Here is a 26,773-nt window from a genome sequence, read left to right as displayed (position 1 = left end):
TTGCAAAACAAAAAACAAAACAAGGTTATTTTACTTTTATATAGGCTAATAAAAGCATGGTCATTTTTTGTAAGGGAAAAACATGACTCGTGGACAGTATTAGGATTTTTCTATAAATATATTGTAGTATTGTAGAGTATTGTATTGTACAGTATAGTTTTGTTCAATCTTGAGTATTAAAGTCATGAGAGAGATGGATAACAGTGCAAAATAAAGAGACTGAAGAGAAAAATGGAAGTGAAGGTGCAGTTCAGGAGAGAACTTTTAATTATTTTGCATGTCCCCAAATTAAAGATTTAAACCTTTTTTTATGTCAGGTCCATACAAAAAATAGTTTTGTCCATTAATTTGTTTGTATGAATTTGAATTTTCCAGTCTGAATTTTTTTCCCAGTCCGCCCCTCCTGTAAATTAATGGCAAAGACATGGTTTCATTTATTACACATAAGCCTACTGAAGCTCGCAGTGTTTTCAACCTCTGCCGCCTCAATATATGAGTACACGAACACATAAACATAATTTCTAGAACTGCTCTGTGTTACTTCATGTGCATTTTACTTATTTTGAAAAAACTATCATCACATCATATACAAAGAGACAGCAGTTAAAAAAAAAACACCAATGTTTCAGGAGTTTATTATACAGAATATGACACATGCTTATTAGATAACTGTATTTGAGTTGATGTATATGATTTTATTTATTATTATTTAATTTTCACAAATTAAGAAAAGTAATCAAAAAGTACTCAAAAGTAATTAGTTACATTACTTTAATAAAGTAATTGAAAAAGTTACACTACTATTACATTTTAAACAGGGTAACTTGTAATCTGTAACCTATTACATTTCCAAAGTAACCTTCCCAACACTGTCTGTTTGCAGTGTGTATGTTGTCCATGTGTGGAACAGAAGCAGCACTGACTGTACTTTCACACAGGAGTCTGCTCCTGATCCATGGCTGTTTACAACAAACACAACATTTAGCCATTATTTTGATTTTGAATCCAAACATTGTAACTTAAAATGCTTTTTCAACATTGTGATTTTTTAACACAGTACTGTACAGTGATACAGTCTTTAATCAATTATTCAATGCTTTTGCATTTACTTTTAGATTTATATATTAAGTTGCAGAAGCAAAACATTTAAATTAAATCTTACCATTGACAGAAACAGTCAGCTCTACTGCCTTTTCTTTTGCATTTAAATCTTTATTACAAGCAATCCTGCGGTTCATAAAAAACTTTAAGAACTTTAAGATTATTGCCTTGTTTATCTAAAAGTGCTCTTTTCCTTTAAATCTATCCAAAAAAACAAACACAAACATAGCCTATGTGTTGGCTGTGAAACACAGTAGACTTTAATTATATGCATTTATGGTGTAATTATAAAAGTTTTTGTTCAAACAATGCGCTGTTTCTTTAATTCAGTGTATGCAGCACAGCAAAAAATTGACTCGGTGTGGAAACGATCTCTGCACTGCTGCAGACGCACTGCTCCTGAACGGACTGCCAGATCGCAACCGTGTGTGTAAAGGCCAATTTATACTTCTGCGTCGAGGGTACGCCGTAGTGTACGTCGTAGGCTACGCACGTAGGTGACGCCGTCGTGAGCATTTATACTTCTGCGTTATGTCTGCGTTGCTCTGCAGTTGCACCGCCGAAACGCTAGTTGGCGGGGGCGGGTTTTAATGTTCCACTGTGTTTAGATTCCGACGTTGGAGGAAATCTCTCTCCACGAATTCGCTGCCATCTGGCAGTCTTTGTATTCTGCAGAAGACGAGTCATACAGATGGCTGTATTTCCGCACTTCTTCAACTAATCGCTCGGTCACTTGGTCCATTTCCATTTTCTTCACTGAACTTTCACCTGAACTTCTGAATTTAAAAATGGCGGGCGGTGCAGAAGAACACGCCGGAAATGCGTAGCCGGAAATGCGATGCTACCAAGCCGACCAATCACAGATCTTGCGGTCTGCGTCGCCGCGACGCGTAGTTACATTTTTGAGGAGGTGCGCGTCAGGGTACGGCGAAGGGTACGACGTATGGTACACGTCAATGCGTATGCTACGCCGTACCTTCTACGCGCACCCGACGCAGAAGTATAAATTGGCCTTTACATGAGTGTGGAAAAAATACGAACCACATACAAATGGAGTAATGTGAACCTGGCATTATTATGTGTGTGCATGAGTGCACAATCTTCAGGAAAGCGTTGAATGGTTTAAACACTGGCAAGAATAAAAAAAAAATGTAATTTTAACAATTTTAGTGACAATGCAACACTGCCTCAGTAGTGCAAGTGACAATTCCTGTGTCAACTTTGCAGTGTGCAGCTCACTTATAGCGTAGACGGGATGTGATTTGAAGCCATTTGCATTATGTGAGATAGAGAGCACGGTGATACACTCACGCTGTTTGAAAAACTATATCTCACTGAAACTTCAAATTACTTTATCAGTTATTTCATGAAGAAATATGAAATCTACATCACCTAAAGCATTATAAGTGTTTCACATGCACTGGACAGAGACTGAGACGGTGCCGCTGCATGTCATACCAAACCTCTCACGGCAGGTGCGTCATCAGCTTGAGATTGGTTTTATGAGATCGGCCTTTTTAGAGACTGCCGATCAATCATCCCAAAGCAATTATCGGCAGATTGTGATCGGTAGCCAATCAATTGGACCACCCCTAATTAAAACCCAAGAAACCACAATAGCGCACTTGGTAGGACTAAAGGAGCTCTTGCTACAGAGGTTCTTGTGATATCAATTGTCACATTAAATATCAAACATTACAATATTATGTTGAACGTTGTATACACATTGTAACTGGAATTTTGTTTTTGACAATATAATTGTTTTAAAGTCAAAGAGGATTTAGGGTTTCATGCACATGGGTTGTTATTTTTTTATTTTAAAACAGTATTTTAAATGTTCAAACTATTTATTTGAAATGTAACAGTTTTCTGAACTATACTTATTCTGGGGGGCAAAACTTATAATGCCATGCAATACAAAGATGATTAAGAAATGTACAAATTCCTCAAAAGCCTGATTTTTCATTTTTGATATTGAAAATATAATATGATTTCTCTACACATTGATATTATTATCAAGTTGCTTCAGTCCAGTAAGTAAGTTTTCCTCTGGCAATATCACGAACAATATAAAAGTTATTCTTATGGTTTATAAGATTTCACAGCTTAAAAAAAAAAAAAAAAGACGCATGTACCACACAATCTAAAGGATGACATTTTTTGAATTATAATAAAAGGTATTTTACTTGCTAAAAAGTAAAAACTATCAATCAGATGAAAAAGGCATGTAGTAGATTTTCTACAACAGGTTTTTCAGCAAAGTTTTGAGCATGTTGATAATTTAGAGGCCATGAAACTTGCCTATCAAATATGACACATTAGGCTTTACAGAGTTAACACTGGTTATAATAAAGATTTGAATTTTCTGTAGAAAAAAGAAAAAAAAGAGAAAAAAAGCTGTAAGAACCTCTGACTAAGATATGGTTATATAACAGTTCTGTAATATTGCTTTCTGGCTTATCTGTGACATTTCTGTGCAGAATGCATGTAAAAACAGACTCTCTCACCTGATCACATATCAGCTCCCATTTTTTTTCATTGTCATACTGTCTAAGGAGCCTCACTTTATCCGGAGGAAGATTCATAGAGTTCTGAGAAAGACAGAAAAAGTGAATCAACATTCTTTTTTCTCACATTATTGAAGGCATTTTGTACATAACATCTTCATCAAAAACACAAGTGATGAAAAGCTAAATAGCTAGTCTCTGAATTTCCCGAGACACCATTGATTTTTATTTGCAAGTTGTTCAAAAGCAAAGACTTCACCAGTGTAACAAGGAGTCGGAGGCGTTCGGATCCATATGCAGCATTTATTAAACAGAATGGTAATACAGGCAGAGATCAGGAATGGCGTCAGGGGTGTCAGGGATAACGAGAATCGTAACCAGAAACAAGCAGAGATCGGGACAGGCAGCGGAGAATCAGAGTCGAAATACACAGTCCAAAGGTCAAAACACAGGAATAACAAACACAGGGAAAAACGCTCGGAAATGTCAGACTGGCTAAACAAGACTTCACAGTGAGTGAGAGTGAGTGTGCTGCTTATATGTGTGTGTGTAAATGAGGTGCAGGTGTGGCAAGGAAATTTTCTGATGAATGAGGTGCAGGTGTGGCAGGGTGATTGTGATGCAGTGACTCATGGGTAATGTAGTTCGGGTGTGGTGCAACAGTATGAGAGGTGCTAGTGTCCAAGTGACATCTGGTGGTTGATGGGTGGAATGGTCCTGAGTGGAGTGCCTCATAACCTGAAGCTCATGGGCACTCCATCTAATGATCGTGACATAGCCCCCCCCCAAAGGAGCGGCTTCCAGACGGTTAAAACAATCTAGGAGGGCGGTGGAGCGGAGGCGGAACAGGGGGAGGGATGGAGGGCCAGGTCCATGAGGAAGTGCAGTGGTCGGGGACCGGGGCAGAGCAGGCGGAACTGGAGCCCTTCCTGGGCCTAACTCAGGAAAACAGGAGCCCCTCCTGGGCCTGACATAGGAAACAGGGGCCCGCCATGGGCTTAACTCGGGAACAGGAGCCCGCCATGGGCCTAACTCGGGAACAAGGGTCCACCAAGGCAGAGCAGATGGCGTGGGAGCCCACCAGAGTGGAGCAGGTGGAGCTGGAGCCCACCAGGGAGGAGTAGAGGACCACCACAGCCGAGAAGATGGGACAGAAGCCCACCAGGGTGGAGCAGAGGACCACCACAGCTGAGAAGACGGGACAGAAGCCAACCAGGGCGGTGCAGAGGACCACCACAGCCGAGCAGACGGGACAGAAGCCCACCAGGGCGGAGCAGAGGACCACCACAGCCGAGCAGACGGGACAGAAGCCCACCAGGGCAGAGCAGAGGACCACCACAGTGGGGTCGATGGCACAGGAGAGCAAGTCTGCTCAGGTGGGACTGAAACAGAGAACATTAACAGGTTAATAGCGGCCTCCGTGGCCGTGATGAGATGGTAGCTGGCCTCCGTGGCCATTACAGGGCAGGCGGTGAGTTCATGGAGGACCTCCGTGGCCATAACAGGACAGACAGAGAGTTGGTGGATGGATGGTCTCCGTAGCCCTGACCGGAATGAATGAGAGCTCATTGACAGCCTCCCTGGCCGTGACAGGATAGGACGAGAGCTCTGAGATGTGACGAAGCTCTGGGATTTCGGCTGAGATGTGACGAGGCTCTGGTAGATCTGTGGTGATTTGATTGGGTTCATGAAGATCAACTGTAACTTGACTGTGCTCATGAAGATCAACTGTGACTTGACTTCGTTCACGGAGGTTAATGGTGACTTGACTTTGCTCATGAAGATCGTTGGTGACTTGACTTTGCTCATGAAGATCGTTGGTGACTTGACTTGGTTCCTGAGGATCAACTGTGACTTGACTTAGTTCACGGAGGTTAATGGTGACTTGACTTTGCTCATGAAGATCATTGGTGACTTGACTTTGCTCATGAAGATCATTGATGACTTGACTTTGCTCATGAAAATCGTTGGTGACTTGACTTTGCTCATGAAGATCGTTGGTGACTTGACTTGGTTCCTGAGGATCAACTGTGACTTGACTTAGTTCACGGAGGTTAATGGTGACTTGACTTTGCTCATGAAGATCATTGATGACTTGACTTTGCTCATGAAAATCGTTGGTGACTTGACTTTGCTCATGAAGATCATTGGTGACTTGACTTTGCTCATGAAGATCATTGATGACTTGACTTTGCTCATGAAGATCGTTGGTGACTTGACTTAGTTCACGGAGGTTAATGGTGACTTGACTTAGTTCACGGAGGTTAATGGTGACTTGACTTTGCTCATGAAGATCGTTGATGACTTGACTTTGCTCATGAAAATCGTTGGTGACTTGACTTTGCTTTTCAAAGCAGCTTTACAGACATAACAGGAAAATGTTGAAATAATATTGTTAAATATAAGTAGGTAATACCTATTGCTTGACAAATAAAAAAATATATATATTTCTCATGTAGGAGATCCCAGTTTATTATTATTATAATTCTAATGATGACATGAGTAATGATACATGGTGATATTATTAATACACATGCTTATTCTTTCTCTGTCTCTCTTTCTGCCTACAGATGGCTGAAAAAGGTGAATGCTGTAGCAGCAAAGTGTGGGACTACTTCTGCAAATACTTTAACTTTAGTATTATAATTTATTTACAGTACACACACAGACTGTTAAAACCAGCTTCAACTGGAAGAAAGTAAAAGTGTTAAATGTTTAAAACCAGACTGTTTTTTGATCATTAAAAAATATATACTTTTGATGTGCAATTGTTTAGTCATTGAGACTGTAATCTAAGGCTTTTTTTTTTAACATAGTCCATTCTGGAAAATGGTTTATACAGCCCACATACATAGAACAGGCAGATATTTTGCTATTGAATGTTGTGTAAGTGCAGTTTATAGGAATGTCTAATATCCAGATTATTTTTAAAATCAAAATATCGGCTTATAAATCGGCTCTTTTCGAGTTAATATTGGCATCGGCCCCCAAAAATCCATATCGGTCGGGCTCTAGTTCTGATCCACATGCAGCATTTATTAAACAGAATGATAATACAGGCAGAGATCAGGAATGGCGTAAGGGGTGTCAGGGATAACCAGAATCGTAACCAGAAACAAGCAGAGATCGGGACAGGCAGCGGAGAATCAGAGTTGGAATACACAGTCCAAAGGTCAAAACACAGGAATAACAAACACAGGGAAAAACGCTCGGAAATGTCAGACTGGCTAAACAAGACTTCGCAGTGAGTGAGAGTGAGTGTGCTGCTTATATGTGTGTGTGTAAATGAGGTGCAGGTGTGGCAAGGAAATTGGCTGATGAATGAGGTGCAGGTGTGGCAGGGTGATTATGATGTAGTGACTCATGGGTAATGTAGTTCGGGTGTGGTGCAACAGTATGAGAGGTGCTAGTGTCCAAGTGACATCTGGTGGTTGATGGGTGGAATGGTCCTGAGTTGAGTGCCCTCTACTGAAGCTCATGGGCACTCCATCTAATGATCGTGACAACCAGCAGTGTATAACCAGTTTACTATTTTGTCCCATCTCTCATCTAAGCTCAAATCTAGATTCCATCAATATCTTCAGAACAGCCATATTCTTCTCTGCAACAATCATACAGAAAATAAATATCTGCAATTTCATACAGAATATCTTCAGCAGTTAAAAAAAAAAGTATGAATTTAATTAAATTTTCATAAATTTCATGAGGCTCCCTAAAGGAATAGTTCACTCAAAAATGGAAATTTGCTAAAAATCCAACATGTAGATGAGTTTGTTTCTGGAGAATTTTAACATAACATCACTTGCTTACCAATGGAGTCAAACGGCTGATAAATACATCACAATAATCCACATGTCCAGACCATCAATTAACACCTTGTGAAATAAAAAACTGTGTTCATAAAAAAACTAAACCATTTTAATGCGCTACGTGAAACTGTTGGTTCTGGGAAAAACACCAGTCCATAATCCATAATAGTGCTTCCATAAATAAAATGTTGTGCACTTCTGTAATTTAAAATAGTGCTCTATTTTCACACATTAATTTTGTAATTTATATAGCACAAATTATTATTTTGTACTTATTAAGATAAACTTAATATCATCTAAGTGTACTCAGCTGTGTAATTTTATATTGGGACACCACGAATAAGAACTAAATTGTGCTTTTAAAAAAACAGTACAAGTCTTTATAATCTGTACTTATGTCCCCACTGAATGCAACAAATGCCTTGTTTATAATGGGTTTTAATGTTTTTGTCCTGTCGCGCTGGTGTTCTGACCGGGACAAGCAGAGGTGTAGTGGTAAAAAAAGAGGTGGGTAAACTATAAATTCTGGGTGACCACATCGTGGTCACGGTAAGGTGGGCCACTGTGTATCCTGATGACATCGCTATAGGCTATCATTCGATATTACTACCAAGGGTATCACTGGTTGTTCCCTCATATAGGTCACACATTACAATTCAATTCATACATTAATCTAAGTTCTTGTTAAGGAGACTCAAGAAGGAATAATATGGTTGAAATCTATAAAGTTTACTAAATGACAAAACAGAGAGAACAATTTTTTTTAAGAGAGACAGAGAAGGAGGCTTATATCCAGGGGTTCCAATGCAATGCACTTGTACATAATGATCAGGGATTATTTTCATATCTGATTAATCTGTTTAATATTTTCTCAATTAATCGGTTAGTTGTTTGGTCTATAATATGTCAGAAAAATGTGGATCAGTGTTTCCCCAAAATTTCAATTTCAATTTAGGTGTGCTTTATTGGCATGACAAAAACTGTACATTTGTATTGCCAAAGCAGTTGCAGCTGGGCTGCTTACAAATAGTGCACATATGTATTTACAGAAAGAAAAGAATAATAGTAATAATAAAATATATAAAAAGTATTAACCATGTAGTGCAAAGTGAATTAGTGTATGTAAATGTATAAGTTAGAAATAAAATAACATAGAATATGGTATTAGATTTACAGAGGCAAAATATACATCTAAGTAATACAATACAGTAATATGGCATAACAATCTACATGTGATGGAAACATCAGATCAGGGCAGGTTTAGGTTGTTTTCTCTAATATCATGACAGGCAGACACATATTGAGCAGCAAACACACAGCAGTTCTTGTGTTCTCCTAACAGATACGGCAGTTTCTCCTGGTTCGGAAGAGTTTTAAATGTCTGATGGATCTGCTGTATTTTATCATAGAACACTGTCCGTATGTCCGTGTATTTGGGGCATTGTGTTAGGATGTGCAGTTCTGTTTCCATCTGATTCAGATCACAGTGTAAACACAGTCTCTGCTCCGCTGGCAGCCATGTTTTTCTGTGTCTGCCCATCTCTATCATCAGCTTGTGTCCGCTGAGTCTGTATCTGGTCAGTGTGCTTCTCAGTTTCTGATCTGAAACTGTGTACAGATACTCTGCCATACTGTACTCTCTCTTTAGAGCCAAATAGCATCGCATTTTACTCTGTTTTTCTGTTTGGGTTTGCCAGTGAGTGATGTAATTCTGTTTGATTTGTGCAGTAATCTGATTGATTCTGATGTGATTCAGAGCATCAGTAGATGTTAGTGAAGCATCAGGACTGAAGCTCTGGATCAGCTGAGGGAGAGGACTGCTTTCTTTGCTCATCTCTTGGTATTGAAGGGCTTTATAATAATATGATTGTGGGTCACTGAGTTTCAGATGTTTCCAGAATTTAATTGCCCTTTTTTGTATCTTTATGATTAGAGGATGTTTGCCTAATTCTGCCCTGCATGCGTTATTTGTTGTATGCCGGTGCATGTGTAATATGTTTTTTCACAGTTCTGCATGCAGGGTCTCAATTGGATGTTTTTACCATTTGGTGAAATCTTGATTTGGATTGGTCAGTGGACCCCACACCTTACTGCCATAGAGTGCAATGGGCTCAATTACTGATTCTAATATTTTCAGCCAAATTCTAATAGGGATTTCTATAGGACATTTCTGTTTTATGACATAGAAGGCCCTGTGTGCTTTATCTCTCAGTTCATTCACAGCATGATTAAAATTTCCTGTGGATGTGATTTTCAAACCCAGGTAGTTGTAGTGTGATGTGTGTGTTATCGGGTTAGTGCCTAATGTAAATGTGTGCTGTGTTCCGTGGGATCTGGATCTTTTCGTGAAGATCATGATTTTGGTTTTCTTCATGTTGACTTTCAGAGCCCAGGTCTGGCAGTATTGTTCTAGCAGGTCCAGGTTCTGCTGTAGACCTTGTTGAGTGGGAGACAGCAGAACCAGATCATCTGCATACAGCAGGCATTTGATCTGTGAGTTGTGTAGGGTGAGGCCAGGGGCTGCGGATCGCTCCAGACTGCTCGCAAGTTCATTGATGTAAATGTTAAATAATGTTGGGCTTAAGCAGCAGCCCTGTCTCACACCACGCCCTTGGGAAAGATACCTCGTACGTTGGGTGCCAATTTTTACGCCACATTTACTTTCAGTGTACATTGATTTGATAAGGTCATAGGTTTTACCTCTTATGCCACTTTCAATAAGTTTGTAAAACAGTCCTTGGTGCCAAATTGAGTCAAAAGCTTTTTTAAAGTCAATAAAGCATGCATATATTATACCTTTATCTTGGTTAACATGTTTTTCAATAAGAGTATGTAATGTATAGATGTGGTCAGATGTACGGTAATTTGGTAAAAATCCAATGTGACTTCTACTCAATACCTTGTGTGTGTGGTGATGAAGTCTAATAGTCGAGCATTTATTATGCTACAGAATAACTTTCCCAGGTTGCTGCTCACACAGATGCCTCTGTAGTTGTTAGGATCAAATTTATCTCCGTTTTTAAAGATTGGTGTTATCAAGCCTTGATTCCAGATGTCAGGGAAGTGACCTACACTTAGAATCACATTGAATAGTTTTAGAATGGCCAATTGAAATTTACTGCTTCTGTGTTTTATCATTTCATTTAATATCCCATCAGGTCCAGATGCTTTTTTGAGTTGGAGGTTTTTGATTTTTTCTTTAAGTTCTTTATCAGTTATTGGGAAATCTAATGGGTTTTGGTTATCTTTGATTGCTAATTCTAGTTTTCCCAATTGGTTGATTGTTTGGTTTTGTTTACAGTTTGTGTCTGTTTGTACTTTATTAAACAGTGTTTGGAAATTACTTTCCCATATTTCTCCATTTTGGATTGCCAATTCTTCATGATCAGTTTTTTTTCAGATTGTTCCAGTAATTCCAAAATTGGTTTGTGTTCACTGACTTCTCAATTATTGTGAGTTGGTTTTGGGTGTATTGTGCTTTTTTGGTTCTGAGTGTATGTTTGTATTGTTTTACTGTTGCACAGTAAAGAAGGCGGATCTCTGTATTATTTGGATCTCTGTGTTTCTGATTTGACAGTGTTCTCAGTTTTTTGCGAGTAGTTTGGCAGTCCTCCTCAAAAAAAAACATTTTTTGTCATTTTTGGGTATTAGATTTTTTTCCAGATATTGTTTTTTGAATTTGGATTGTTTTGCTGATTTTTCAAATATGTAATTTAAATCTTTAACCGCAAGATTGACACCTTCATTGGTGTGAGCATAGATGTTATTTATAGTTATCTATCAGTGCTTGTATTTTTTGGCTGCTAAGTGCTTTCTGATATTCTTCAGCGCTGTTTTCAGCCCATCTGTATGGTTTTCTGATGTTGTACAGTTTACTGGGCTTTGTGTTAATGTTATTTTCAGTCTTTTTGAGATACACAGTGATTTGACTGTGATCGGACAGAGGGGTTAGTTCTCTAACAGTGAATGATCTGAGAGATGAAGGATCTATGTCTGTTATTATATAGTCAACTGTGCTATTCCCCAGAGGTGAGCAAAATGTTAATCTCCCTAAAGTGTCTCCTCGTAACCTACCGTTGATGATATACAGACCCAGGCTTCGACAGAGCTGCATGAGGTCTTTCCCATTCTTATTTACTATGTGATCATGGTTATTTCTGTGGATATGGGAGAATGTGTTATTAATAACAGTCAGTTTGTTGTTGATGTATTTGCTCCCTTGTGTGTCGGTGAAGTCCGGCTGTAGTCCTGTTCTTGCGTTCAGGTCTCCACAGATGAGCACGTTTCCTTGGGCCTGGAAGTGGCTTGTCTCTTCCTCTAATATGGAGAACATGTCTTCTCTGTAGTAGGGGGACTCTGATGGTGGGGTGTATATGGCACACAGGTATATATCTTTTCTGGATGGGAGAAGTTCCTTGTGGATTTTAAGCCAGGTGTAGTATTTGCATTGCTTCACTGTGTTGATGTGGTTGTGGAGTTTTGATTTGTACCAGATTATTTGTCCTTCTGAGTATCTTCCCTGTCGGACTGTGTTGAGTTTTTGTGATGGTAGGATGATTTCTCTGTAGTTGGGTGGGCAGTGGGTGACAGTGTCTGCCCTGCTCCATGTCTCCTGTAGAATTATAATATCCATCTCTTTGATGCTCTTCTGGAATTCAGTGTTTGAGCTCTTTAGCCCAAAGGTTGCTGAATTCAATCCTTGAATATTCCACATTAATATTGACAATGTCATTTTAAGAGTTCACGGTATAGAGTTCTTGTTTTCAAAAGTAGAGGTATTTGCTTGTCTTTTCAGGGCCTGAGCGTAGCTCCTGGAGTGTGGGAGTGGTGCTGGGTTCGATGTGTTATCAGCTGAGGCTGCATGAGCGGGAGGAAGGCTGGTTGCTGCTGCTGCTGTTGGGCTGTTCCTCATGTTGCTTCTCTGCCTGGAGTGATGTTTTTGAGGTCGTGGGTGTCTTGGGTGGTGATCTGGTGCAAACTGGGGTTTCTGCTGATGGGCTGGTGTAGATCTGTGGTGGTGTAGTGCTGGTGCATGGGGTGTTCTGATGTGGATTTTAGCATGTTGTGGGGGTCCCTGGTATTGTGCAGCCAGTGGTGGTCGTTCTCTGTGATGAGTTTGTAGGTTTATGCTGGGTGTCTGGTTTTGTGTTCTGTAGGTTGGCAGCTGTGTTGTTTTCAGGGGTGTGAAGGTGTTTTGTCTGCCCCACACTGTGTCTTTCAGTGTTTTTGCAAACACATTGACTTTCTTTTGCAAACACATTGACTTTCCTTCTTTATGTGTACATGGTCATACAGGTCCCTGATTGTGATGGAGGGGTGCATTCGCAGGGGTAGTGAGACACCTCATCTGTTGCCCCATTTCCACCGCAGGAACTTTACCCAGGAACTAGGGACTTTGGCCTGGTACTCTGTGTGTTTCCACCGCAGGAACCAGGAACTAAATAAAGTTCCGGGTAAAAAAAATGCCCCTCAGAAAGTCCCTGCTGGCGAGGTGGTACTTTTTCAAAGTTCCTGAACTTTCGGGGGCGGGACTTGGGCGCTAAACATCCTGAATGGTTGAGTTCACGCAGCATTGGTTGAGTTTAACCACCATTTATTCGGATCAACATTTTCAAAATATTACTGTTATTGTGTCATGAAATGTAATTTTAAAAGTATTTCAGGCGAGAATGTAGTTGTTCAAAACTCAAATCTGTGGTTTATTTATAAAGACAGCGCCTATTTAAAAATGATCAAAAGACCTTCTGATATGTGCTGCTGGCTGTGATGTCTCTTTAGTGGTTAAACATAAAATATAATTCGTTTTGGGTACATCTAACAGGTTATCTTTGGTCTGTATTCAATTTATCTTTATGTTAAAATGAAAATAAAAAAGGCAAATCTATATATTTCGTTTTATTGTAATGGCTGTATATATACACATATCCCTGAACTAAGTACATTTCTGCAGCTGTTATTATTCTTAAATGAAAACGAAAGGAGGCAGTGGTATTTGATATCCTATTTCGTTTTATTGTAAATATACAGAGAGGAAAATGCCATGGTCAGCCATGGTCAGCTGACTGAAGTTATCAAGTATATGCTGCTGTTTGCAGATTTACTGGATTTGCGTCGTCGTGGACATCACACTCCCGAGTCGAATGCACAAAGTCCGCACTACCGAGAATGCACGTCCAAAATCAGCGTACTTTGTATTGAGAAACGCGCGCAGACCTACGTCACCAGTCTATTTGCCTAATCTTCCCGGTACTTTACACTGCGGTGGAAACGCAGAAAGAAACAGGTCTGGGGGGAAAAAAGTTCCTGGTACAAATGTTCCGGGTAATTTCGGTGGAAACGCGGCATGTGTTGTTAGGGTCTCCATCTGTTTGTCCCTTTGTTGAAGCTCAACTTTGAAGCATGCAAGCTCCCTCCCCATGTAGTCTTTCATTTCTGAAAGTTTTTTTGAGTGATTCCCTGTCCTGATACAGAGTGTCCATTTCCCTTTAAGTTCTTGGATGGACATTTTCAGCTGGTTTCTTATCTGGTCCAGCTGTTCTGGACCAGAAGTTGAAGTTGTTCAGTGTCTTTAGTGGTCAGGATGTGGACTCGCTCACTCAGTTCCACTATTTCCACTTCTAGCAGTGCTAAGCTGTGCTGTAGCTGGACAACTGTGTGGTGTAGTCCTGTGCTTTGGGGAAGACTGATGTTCTTTGTGGTTTCTGGAGGGGTCCTGTTCTCTGTGTTGTTGTGGGCTGAGGACTCATTTTGATCAGTGTCTTCTGGTGTGTCTGTATGGGTTTGCTTGCAGGGGGTTGCTTCATCTCTTTCCACCATATCTTTTAAGCAGTGGAAGGTCTGCTAAAAGTTTATGAGGGCAGCATTGTTTCCCTGAATCATTACCGTTCCATTTTGATAAAAGTTTATTGTCAGGTGTCTGTTCTCTGGGTCTTTTTCTGAGTCTTCATAAATGCACAGTCTGCCTTTACAGATTCCATGTTTGGTGTGATACTGGAACAGTGTGCAGGAGGCAGTGTGCCATGCAGTCGGGTGTTCTGTGCAGAAGAGCAGGTTTGTGGTGATGGTTTTGCCCCTACTGTTTAAAGTATCTTTAAAAAGTGTTTCTGAGCTTGTGTTGTTGTCTGCTCTTCTCAGACTTGATGTCTGGGGGGTAGGAAAAGGTGTGAGCTCCAGTCCCCATTGCTGGTGTTGCCATGGTAATGCCGTTTACAGGTCTTTGATATTGATTATAATGGCTCAGTTAATCCAATCAGAAGGTGTGAATGACAACGGCCCTCTTTTGTTATTTTAAGTTGCTATACCGTTCTACAGCTGTAGTATGCCAGGGAACAGTTGGTCAAGTTTGTTTGCAAAGTTTATAAAAGAGTTTATAAAAAGTTTCCCTTTTTAGTTGAATTTATCTTGAATTTATCTTGACAAATTGCTTATAAAAGTTATTTTAGTTGAATTAGAGCTCTTGTTGTCTTACCTCCATCAAATGGAAAGTTGGGGGTCTGTTGGTTTTGTTTGTCCTTTTGCAATTTTTGGTCCTTGTTGTTTGTAGATGGAAAGGTTATTTTAAAAAGTTTTTGTGGTTAAATCCTTTTTAAGATGGAATAATCCTTTTTGTTAAATCCGTGAAGTTTGTAAGTGGTTCTTTTCCAGCAGTTTTTTGTGTTCGTTCCCTTCTGAAACCTTGTTGTAGGGTCCACTCCAGTGTCCTTTTGTTTAGGTTCCACAAACTTTTCTTGTTTTCAAGAGATTTGCTCCTAATTTCTTGAAAAATAAATATTAAAATAATTATTTTTTTTATAGTGAACTTGTGTTCACCGTCACATTTTAGTTAATTTTGTATTTTTATCTTTGGTTTATCTCATATTAGAAGCAAGAAACTCTAGAATGACTAGGAGCTCATGTTATGCATGACCTCTCTCTCTGAATGTCAAAAGCCCAGGAATGGTCCTCAAATGTCTTGTTTTGTTTTGATATTCAGTTTACTGTCACAGAGGAGAGAAGACACTAGAACATATTTTTTTTGAATGTAGGATATCAACTACCTACTAACCACAACTAAAGTGTAGCTACAAGCGTGGTCATGTTTCATTTCAAATTTGAGGATGATATCTCTAAAATTATGCATTTTATAATTGTAAGAATTGTAGGTGTTTCTCAATGTCAAGGATACTTCTTTGGCAGGACTGGTCCTTCCAAGTCACTTCCTTCAGAGGCTAGGCGAAGCTCCTCTTTAGTATTCGGAGAACACGCAAATGGAACAGGCTAGCAAGTGCACATCCTTGCATCATTACTTCAGTGAAAAGGTCTGCTTTCGGCGCTGGAAAATTAAAAAATGCTTGTTTTCTACACGTATAAACGTCTCCTTTTGTTCCTTGGTCCCTGTTAAAAAAGACGAGAAAGCTATGAATAACGCTAAGAATGGTATAATATTAACGTTAAATTACTTTGGACAACTTAGCTAGTTATTTATAAAAGAAATGCAGGTGACAGCAACCCAGCTTACAATTGTTAAATGACAGGTCCGGTTCAGTTAGCCATCAATAACGTAATTTGTATAATTTATAATATCAATACGGTAGTAATTTGTACTGGCATTTAAACATTAAACTTTACTTATATTTACTATAGTTATAACAAATGTTTGGTAACGTAACGTTAAATATACTTTAAATATATTTTAAAGCATATTGCCCCGTTAACGCTCCGACTCCGCTAACGTCTGACATTTTTGGAATTTTTTTAACAAGATAGCAAAGCTGTGCACATAGGATTGTGGGTGATTTGAGAGCGCGGAGAGCGCGAAGGCTACACATATGCATCCTTTCCTGTATATGGGATATTTTTCGAACAAAGGACTCAGTCCTTGGTTGAAATTCAGAGGATCCTCGACATTGGAACAGTCCTTCGACGGATGTCGATGACGTTCCTTCCTTGACATTGAGAAATGCTTCATATCATGGGAGGCTTTGGAGAAGTTTTTAGAAAAGGCTGATAAGATATATTTTATCAATGACACAGACTGCAATGAAGGACATCCTTTTGGTCACGTGGTTCACGTGAGATGATCGACAGCTTTACAAACTAATGATATCGCACTGATGTCACAGCTGACACGAATCAATAAGAGGAGAGTAATCGCTAGCTCTGTTAGCTGTTTGAGCTCTTCAGATTGCATAAATCACTGCAAAATGAATAGAAATGTTATTCTGTACGACAAAATATTTTACAAACATGTCATAAAATTATTATTTCTCCAAATGTGCACACCATTGGACTATATAGCCCTGGCGGATCGAGGATATTGTATTTATACGAACACAAATAAACTGGAGATGAGATGAATGGCTGCTGTATGAGTGATGATTTCTAATCAAAATAACGAACGTTATTATTATTATTATTAATATTATTATTAACGGACGTTTACCGTACCCATGAAAACGTGAACGGCTAGTGACAACATTAACTAGCTAGGTAGAGGTGACTTGAGTCAGTGGCATGAATCTAACATGAACCAAATTAACCAAAAAAACATGAAGTTTAGTACTGTTTTCCGAGCTCACTCACTTTGGGCTTGTAGCCGAGGCCGTTTGCAGGAGGGCTGCTGTCTTAACGGCGCTTAAAAAATTGCCGGATATCCATTTTTGAATCTTGATGCAGTCTGTTGCATGTCGTTCATGAACAATTCGTTCATTTTGAACAAATCTTTAATATGACTCAGGACTACGGAGTTGTCTCAGAGAGTGATGTTCATTTTGTGTTGACCGCACATGCGCATTACACAACATATGGGTTCTGAATCGACAGGTGAGGTATGAGTCTTTTATTCTTCCTGTCAGTCCTATAGAGAAAAAAGATTAGGCCATCCTTAAAAATATTTTGGTTTGCAGTAACAGTAATTTAAAAAAAAAAAAAGGGTCGGTAGGTCGGTTTATATTTTTTTTCAAGTTTCAATGTAAAAAAAAAGTAATTTTTTTTGATGGTGATGACGTCGGTATGAATTTAAACAAATTAGCATATCGTGACGTCACTGACTGGGTCTTCAACCCGTGCCTTCGGGCGCATCATTGCAAACCTCATTTTGATGCAGGCTATATAGACCACAAACAAATTTAAATCTTTGTCAAAAACATGTTTATTGCATGAATTTCAGGTGAGAAAAAAAATGAGGTACTGTTTTACTTGCATCCAGCGCTACATATCAATGCAACCTACAAATGAGAGACCGTTTACTTCGCTTTCTTGGGTTGTCACCTTTGTGAAAAAAATCCTGTTTCATTTGAGTGACGAGTGTTCATTGAATCGATTGTAAAATCGATTTTGCATGTCTAAAGTTTTATACGGCAAATAACACCAAATATAGGTAAATCCACGGACAACAGGCAGGAGGAATATAAAGATTCAATATATTGGTAAAGATCAATATTTCTGATGATTTATTGGCGTGAAGTTACGTGCAAAATGACAAACAGGAGTGCAACATTTTCAAAAAAAATAAGCAGAGTGGACTGCCATAATGCAAAACATTTACTGCAGGCTTCAACATGGCTGTGTTTACGGTTAAATTTCAAAAAAAAAAAAAATAAATCGCATAGGCGATTTTCTTAGGCTATCAAAAAAATATTTTTTCGAATATTCATCGAATTTAAAATAAAAATCCACATTTGAATGCGCATATGAATTTTAGGTGTGCATTAAGGAAGCTGCCTTATGAGCCCCGGTACGTGTTCCATTCCATCTCGCCGCGCGCACAGCTGTGTCTACACAACTTTCAAAGGCGGACGAGCTCGACACGCAGTATCTGCTTTCTCATCTTTCACCTCGTGTACGCGCACGAGATGCGATGACAATATATGTGTCATTGCATTATAAGGTTATGTTAGCCTATCTAGTTGAAGCCACTTAAAAAAAAAAAATCAATGTGGAGAAGATCTCGTTTACATCAAAACTGAAACCAAGCCGTTCACACTATTGCTGTCAATGTTAACGCATGCGATTAATTTTTGTCTGGTTTAACGTGTCAAAATATTTAACGCAATTAACGCAGCATCCGTATTTTCTGCCATCCGTTGGCTAGCTTTACATTATATGATCACGCTCTTATTCATTTAAATGCTTTTAAACATTTCAAGCGCGGCAAGACAAAAGAGAATGCGCTGTCTGTGAATGCCCTTATGTGACACATACACACGTACACACACACAATGCATAGACAGGGCGCCAGAATCCAGTTCTCTTAAGCGCTTGAACTAACAATAAACATCCCAAAGTGCCAGTTTTGTCGATTATCCTCATAAGAGTAATCTTAAATGATTTATATAAAGTCTAAAATGAACAAAAAGAGTTGTGATAGAATGAGGCGAGATCCATAGACAGTATATAAATGGTGAGATCCGCGTGTCTGTCTGCTCTTAAAGGGACAGCAGCCAATAAAGCATCCTGTCAGTAAAGTTAAAGAACAAAGGGAACAGAGAAAATGACTCGCTGCTCTTGACTAAATAACTTTTGTAGCTTTAATAAGGATTAACTATTTAATTTATAGTTTATGCAGTGCAGACTGCATATAACTTTGATAACTTTATTAAATTTCTGTATATTTCCTCACTGTTAAGACAGGAAGGGCAGGAGTAAACATGACATTTATTATGGGTTTATGTTAGCATTGTTTTAAGTTTATTTAAATGAAAAACTGTTATATTTTTGAAGCCTAATAATAAATGTAAAAAAAAAAATTTAAAAAAAAATCAGTAGCTGTATTAATATCAGTAATACTGGCCTTCATTCATAAAAAAATGTCATTTAAACAAGTATTTAAATTTAACTGTGAAATTATTACATTAAGAAATATATTAAAAACGTACAAAAACATTTCTTTTTTTATTGCGATTAATTGCGATTAATCACAGAAAAAATTTGTGATTAATCTAGTTAAAGTTTTTAATCGATTGACAGCACTAGTTCACACAGAACGCATATTTCGCGCATCTCATGTTTTTAAATGAAAAAATGTATCCTGTGTGACTGGTTTTCCGCCCTTTTTATTTATTAAACAATGCATGCATACATGATGCTGTTTTGTTTATAGTTCTTTAAGCAACTTAATAATAATTGGTTCATAAACATTATTTTAAATATTATGTTTTTTTCACAGGCATGTATTCTAATGCTTTGAATAAACGTGCAGTAATATTTTGCTCGATGCGCTATCTTGAGCCTCAGAAGAGAAGCAAAAAGCTTTTCTTCACCCTAACTGAAATTATGCATTTAAAATTGTATTCGAATTTTGATCATATTTAAGTAAAAAATTAGAATTTAGTTTTTTCAGCTATTTTGACAGCCCTAGGCGATTCAAGCCCGAAACTGTATGAGACTGAATACCGGCTGAATTCACATTTCTGTTGTAAAAAGAGAAACATTGTGCAGAAGTATTAGCTGTTTGCTGTTATGCGTGTTTGTCCGAAGCTGCAGTTGCTGTGTGACGCCTGTTCAAAAAAAAAAAAAAAAAAAACCTGGACGCGCTCCGAGAAAAGGTCGTTAAAATCATTTTCTTATTTTCGTTTTAGAAACTTGTGTTGGTTGATTCGTGCTTGATTCGTGCAATAGATTTTCGAACATAAAGTGACAGTCGACACGGTCACGGTTTTAGACTAGAGAGGAGAATGGATGGGAAAAGATCTGGGCACAGTTTTTCCAGAACTTTGTGCCAAGTTTAGCTAAGCGGTGTCGAGCTGTTTTAATGAATTTTTTTAGATGTATTATGGTGCCTGAACCCGTATGACTTTGAACAGTGACCGCGAACATTTAGTTTACTGCAGCAGCAGCCATCATTACCAAGTGCAAACCGTTGACTCTGACAGTGAGTGAGAGTATGAGACGAAGTGAACGCACAGGCCACAGTGTGACATCCGTGTAAACACAGAGGACGTCAAGAGTTTTTTTTTTAATTAAAGAAGATAGCCTTCATTTGTATGTAGGCCAAGGCAATCTATATATTTACAATACTTACTTAAATATAATTAATAGTATTTTATTGCGTTTGTATTAGTTGTTTGAAGAGTAAAAAAATAATTGGTCCGTCTTAACGCAAATTTACAATCGGCAAGTCAGTCGGACTAAAAGCAAAAAAAATAATAATAATTGAGTCTGTGCTAAATTGACAGGGTCAGTCGGGTTACGGCAAACAAGAATATTTTTAAGGATGGCCTTAGTTAATGTTTTTTGAACGAGACCCAAAGATCCGAGTCAGTAAAAGGATCCGAACTTTCCACTACTACTGACAACACCACAACCAATTGGTCAAGACTGACAGTTGCAGCGCAATATGAAAGACTTCGTCTTAGGTTTAAAAACAAACAACCTATGAAACTAATAATGAACAATAACAATATGAAACAAAAACGACATGAGCTTAATTTAAAATGGCTTAGGAACTGTAGGCCATTTAGAGGTGGATAAATTCAATTTAGAGGTGGATAAACGCACTTTGGAGGTGGGTAAACGCTATTTCCGAATTTTGGGAGGTGCGTAAACGGCGTTTACATGCTTTTAGCCTCCACTACATCCCTGGGGACAAGGCATGAAAGTATGGTAAGGGGCGTAACATTTCCATTTTGGCCAATCACAACACACTGGATAGCTGGTCAATCAGTGTACACCTGGCTTTTCAGAACGATGAGCTTAGTAAAAACTAACACGTTTCAGAAATGCGGGGCATAGAGGAGAATCAATAATGTACATTGTGGAAAATAATGTGTTTTTTAACCTTAAACTTCATAAACACATTTCATTACACCAAATACACAAAATAATGTTCTTTTTTAGCAACATCATATGACCCCTTTAAATACAGAGATAGTATGTTAAAAGCACATTTTAGTTCATATTCGTGGTGTCTCAAAATAGCACAGATGAGTACACTTAGATGATCTTAAGTTTATTTTAAGAAGTACCAAAGAATAATTTTTAGTATTTTAAGTACAAACTTAGTGCAAGTGGGTTGCTTTGTAAACGGTGCTTGATCTGTTCGCATTTCTCAAACACACAGCTTTTCACTTCCCAAGACATTAACTGATAGACTGGAGTGAAGATAACTTGTGGATTATTGTGATGTGCTTAATCAACTTTTTTCTGTAACTGTATAAACTGTAATGCTAAATTTCTCCTAATCTGTTCTAATGAAAAAACTCATCTACATCCAGGTTGGCCTGGGGGTGTTCATTTTTTAGGTTAACTACTTCTTTAAGACGAGCATATTTAAGGAAAGAAACCCAGTATGAAACCTTTTCTTCTATCCACCATTAATTTTAGTGAAAATCTCTCTATAGTGGATATTATATTTGTGCTACACACTTGGTCCATAAACAGGTGCTGGTCATATAATTAGAATATCATCAAAAAGTTTATTTCCCTAATTCCATTCAAAAAGTGAAATTTGTATATTATATTCATTCATTACACACAGACTGATATATTTCAAATGTTTATTGTGATGATTATAACTGACAACTAAGGAAAATCCCAAATTCAGTATCTTAGAAAATTTGAATATTGTGAAAAGGTTAAATATTGAAGACACCTGGTGCCACACTCTAATCAGCTAATTAACGCAAAACACCTGCAAAGGCCTTTAAATGGTCTCTCGGTCTAGTTCTGTAAGCCTTACAATCATGGGGAAGACTGCTGACTTGACAGTTGTCCAAAAGACGACCATTGACACCTTGCAAATGGAGGGCAAGACACAAAAGGTCATTTCTAAATAGGCTGGCTGTTCACAGAGCTCTTTGTCCAAGCACATTAATAGAGAGGCGAAGGGAAGGAAAAGATGTGGTAGAAAAAAAGTGTACAAGCAATAGGGATAACCTCACCCTGGAGAGGATTGTGAAACAAAACCCATTCAAAAATGTGGGGGAGAATCACAAAGAGTGGACTGCAGCTGGAGTCTGTGGTTCAAGAACCACTACGCACAGACATATGCAAGACATGGGTTTCAGCTGTCGCATTCCTTGCGTCAAGCCACTCTTGAACAACAGACAGCGTCAGAAGCATCTAAAGACAAAATTGATTGGACTACTGCTGAGTAGTCCAAAGTTATGTTCTCTGATTAAAGTAAATTTTGCATTTCCTTTGGATATCAGGGTCCCAGAGTCTGGAGAAAGAGAGGAGAGGCACACAATCCACGTTGCTTGAGGTCCAGTGTAAAGTTTCCACAGTCAGTGATGGTTTGGGGTGCCATGTCATCTGCTGGTGTTGGTCCACTATGTTTTCTGAGGTCCAAGTTCAACACAGCCGTATACCAGGAAGTTTTAGAGCACTTCATGCTTCCTGCTACTGACCAACTTTATGGAGATGCATATTTCATTTTCCAACAGGACTTGGCACCTGCACAGTGCCAAAGCTACCAGTGCCTGGTTTAAGGACCATGGTATCCCTGTTCTTAATTGGCCAGCAAACTCACCTGACCTTAACCCCATAGAAAATGCAATATGCCAAACCCAACAATGCAGTAGAGCTGAAGGCCACTATCAGAGCAACCTGGGCTCTCATAACACCTGAGCAGTGCCACAGAATGATCGACTCCATGCCACACCGCATTGCTGCAGAAATTCAGGCAAAAGGAGCCCCAAATAAGTATTGAGTGCTGTAATTGTTCATACTTTTCAGTTGGCCAAGATTTCTAAAAATCCTTTTTTTGTATTGGTCTTTAGTAATATTCAAATTTTCTGAGATACTGAATTTGGGATTTTCCTTAGTTATAATCATCAAAATTAAAAGAAAAAAAAAAACATTTCAAATATATCAGTCTGTGTACAATGAATAAATATAATATACAAGTTTCACTTTTTGAATGGAATTAGTGAAATAAATCAACTTTTTGATGATATTGTAATTATATGACCGGCACCTGTATGCTTATTTTGTAAATATTTTAAAGGGTTAGTTCACCCAAAACAAATGACAACTCTGTCATTAATTACTCACCCTCATGTTGTTCCAAACCTGTAAGACCTCCGTTCATCTTCAGAACACAAATAAAGATATTTCTGATGGAATCTGAGAGCTCTCTGACCCATCAGACCAAGGAAATTACCGAGATAAAGGCACAGAAATGTAGCAAAGACATTGGTAAAATAGTCCATGTGACATCAGTGGTTCAACCATAATTTTACGAAGCTACGAGAATGCTTTTTGTGTGCAAAGAAAACAATAATAACATAACTTATTCAGCAGTTCTTCTCCCCGAGTTACCGTCTTCCGACATTTTAAAGAGTAACCCAGAACGTAATCAACTAAATGAGCGTTGTTTACGTTCAAGCATGCGCGTGCTTTCGCATAACGTAATCAGTGTTGTTTACATTCAGCAGAGAGCACACACATGCTGAACATAAACAAAGCTCAATAAGTTCATTACATTCTGGGGTACTCTCCAAAATTTAATTCATGAGTAATTAATGACAATTTTAATTTTGGGGTAAAAAAAAATCTCTTTAAGTGATATAATGGATTGCTAGAATCTGTTTAATCCATTGATTTAATTTAAATAATATTAAAATTAATTTAACTGAGCCCATCAAAGATAACTGACTGAAACATACTGTTAGTTCCTCATGCATTTTGCTGGTTACTTTCTGTTCTTCTATTTGGGCATAATAAGCCAAGCCCAAGTTTGATTAAATGATTAATGAGAGAAAAGCTCTGGAAATCAAACAGTCTGAGCATCAAATGAAAACACAACAGCAGTGCCCAACATGTGGAAGAGGGTAAAGAGACTTGGGCTATAAAAGCCAACTCTACAGGGACAGAATTTGTGATGCAAATCTGAGAAAATGAGGCAACATTAAAAGATTTGCATTCACTCCCCCCACTTCGTTTCTCCTCTCTCAGGCACAAATACAGACACAAACAGACAGACGTGCCCACACACATGCACGATGCACACATGGCATGAAGTGGTTATGCAGATTTAAAGACTTTTGATTTTCTCAATGCACTGATTAGATCATGAGTGTTCAGAGGGCAGGTCTCTAATGTAAGCAAATGACTTGTGTCTGTTTGGAGGACACCCTGAAAATCCAATCAGGGAGATAAGCAACAGATGACCTATTCTAAGTGCATTGATTAAAGACCCTTGAGAACTTCACATGTAAAGCTTGTCAAAAGAATTTGGTTTTGAATCTGTTACATTAATCAAGGCACTGTAATTATAGACATGAACAGGAACAGCTAATATCAATAAGAAAACAGGTCTAATCAAAGTCAAATGGTATAATACAGAGACAGGTAGTTACACTTTATTGATTTCCAAAGGGAAATTTAGGGTCTCTGGGGAGGAATCTGTACCACTCCAAATGTCATTCTAATAGACTGCAAGCTGGATTCTGATAAGAGAATTAAATCACAGGGTAGATATCATGTAGCCTATGTCCCCCAAGACATTATCTTGAAGAGCCCTTCCTGACAAACTGGAGCATTTCAGAACCCATTAAAGACAACAATCAGACAGGTTGTGCCAATGGCTGAAATATCAACCAACAAGACCATACTGACATTGTAGCTCGTTCTGTATCCAAATAAGTGCATTTACTTTTGATACCACGGGGGTTATTGGTCAAAGTCAAACACCTAAAAAATATTTAAAAGCAAATGCAGGGAACACGCTGGCCTACAGAGTACGTTGCGATGACTGGATTAAGGACAAACTCCTTAAATCATACATGAATGCATAATCACTGCGATAAGCAAGCAAGTGTGCAAGCTCACAATTCTGGTGACGCAAAAGCAGATGAAAAACCCAAAGTATTCCACAATAAAGGTGCCGCGCGCCTGCAATCAGTTGCTATGATGCTCGCGCAAACAGCATCAAAGCAATACACACTGCCAACCGCACACAATAGAGGCGTGTGTGCTGGCGTGGAATGCCAGCTTCCATACTAGTTGTGCACATGATACACTTACGGCTTTTGAGGATATAAATGAAAATTACCAGTGCGATGGCAAATCTCTCCTCCAGTTCGGCCGGGTCCGGCATGGGCAGTTTAGGGGGTTTGCTGCCCCTCGCCCTGAAATCTGTGAGATGAGCATCCATACTTTCTGCGTTCCCCATGTTTTGTCTGATGCCCAGCGACGGTAAACCCTTTGGAAAAACGTCCTCGGCACCAAAATGTAATCAAGAAAGAAGCAATCAAAAAGGAAGTGCAGGCTTTTTATAGGTGACCAGACACCCTCTCCATCGATGCAAACCCGCAGAGCTCTGTATCAGATGAATAGCATCCCTACATTGTTAATTCGTATCTGTCGGGCCCTCCGTTCATTTTTAGGAGCTGTTGAGCATCGTTCACTCAGCGGCAGCGGTTCTGAAGCTGGACGCATTTATCTGTATCATGCACAATAAATGCACCGCTGGAGGTTTGCGGCATGATAACGCGCATGGCTGTTAATCCGCGCTGTGTGGACGATAACAGACGGACTTCGACAAAACGCAAACCCCCCCATTCAATCCCCGACACAATGAAGCCTTTCAGCACCAATCCCCCGCTGGGGAGAGCCAAAAAGCCATGCTGAGTAGTCTAGGGGGAGGCAATGTTTTGTTCTGTTGCATGCCGGTATTTGTAGTTTGGACAGCACAGCTAAAAATCCGACTCCTAAAAGTTATTTTTTTTTTTACTTGTAGGTTATATTTCTTCAAAATCTTCAACGTTTCCCTTTATAACAGCTGTGCACTCGCTGGAATTTAGTACATTTTAGTACAAATTATAATAAATGTTATAGTATGAATTTAAGTTAGAATTACAGCGAAAATGTATATTATGCTTATAGTCTTTTATTTTATGTTTAACAAGGCAATTATGCCGTTTTAAGTAATAAAAAGTAGCACCTGTATTACTTTATTGAAAGTGTTAGGCTGTGATGTTTTCGGCATTACTTAAATGTGATATGTTTTTATCACCATATGACATTACCTGTGTGCTTAATATTATATGATATATTTTAATGTATAAATTATTATATTTTTGCAGTAACAATCAGATTTTAATAGCTTAAATAGGTTAGTATATAGGCATTAGCTATATAAACGAATGTATAAGTCACGCTGTCTGGTCTCTGTTTCCCTGAGTCTCCACTAGTGGTCTCACTTCCCCATAGGCACCTCACCGTAGGCACTACAATTCCCACAAAGCCTTGTCCCCTTCATCACAGTAATTGCACTCCTGTTAATTGCACTCAGGTTGCACCGGCCTTTTCTGTTTGTCTTCATGGAGTCCTTTCTTTCCGTCATCTAGTTTTCTCGCCTTCCGAGTTCCTGTTCCCGTTCCTGTTCCTATTTCTGTTTATTTATTTGTTTGGATGGATTTTTGGTTTTGACTC

At 38.7% G+C, this 26,773-nt stretch overlaps 1 protein-coding gene across 4 annotated transcripts in view; it reads right to left on the bottom strand.

Moving 5' to 3' along the window:
- fmnl2b (formin-like 2b) overlaps positions 1–25,946 on the bottom strand; it is a 53,043-nt gene extending 27,097 nt beyond the window's left edge. For 2 of the 4 annotated variants that reach the window (XM_059571418.1, XM_059571420.1), the window contains exons 1-2: positions 25,392–25,946; positions 3,609–3,692 (exon numbers count right to left, since the gene is read on the bottom strand). In XM_059571418.1, coding sequence (XP_059427401.1) covers positions 3,609–3,692; positions 25,392–25,511 — 204 coding nt within the window. In that variant the 5' untranslated portion in view covers positions 25,512–25,946. The remainder of the gene's footprint in view (positions 1–3,608; positions 3,693–25,391) is intronic. The other 2 variants (XM_059571419.1, XM_059571421.1) reach the window with 1 other exon arrangement.
- Between the last annotated feature and the right edge of the window lie 827 nt (positions 25,947–26,773).

The sequence above is a fragment of the Carassius carassius genome, chromosome 17 (assembly GCF_963082965.1).
Source record: "Carassius carassius chromosome 17, fCarCar2.1, whole genome shotgun sequence".
Taxonomy (NCBI): domain Eukaryota; kingdom Metazoa; phylum Chordata; class Actinopteri; order Cypriniformes; family Cyprinidae; genus Carassius; species Carassius carassius.
This window is presented reverse-complemented; position numbering and strand designations above follow the sequence as displayed.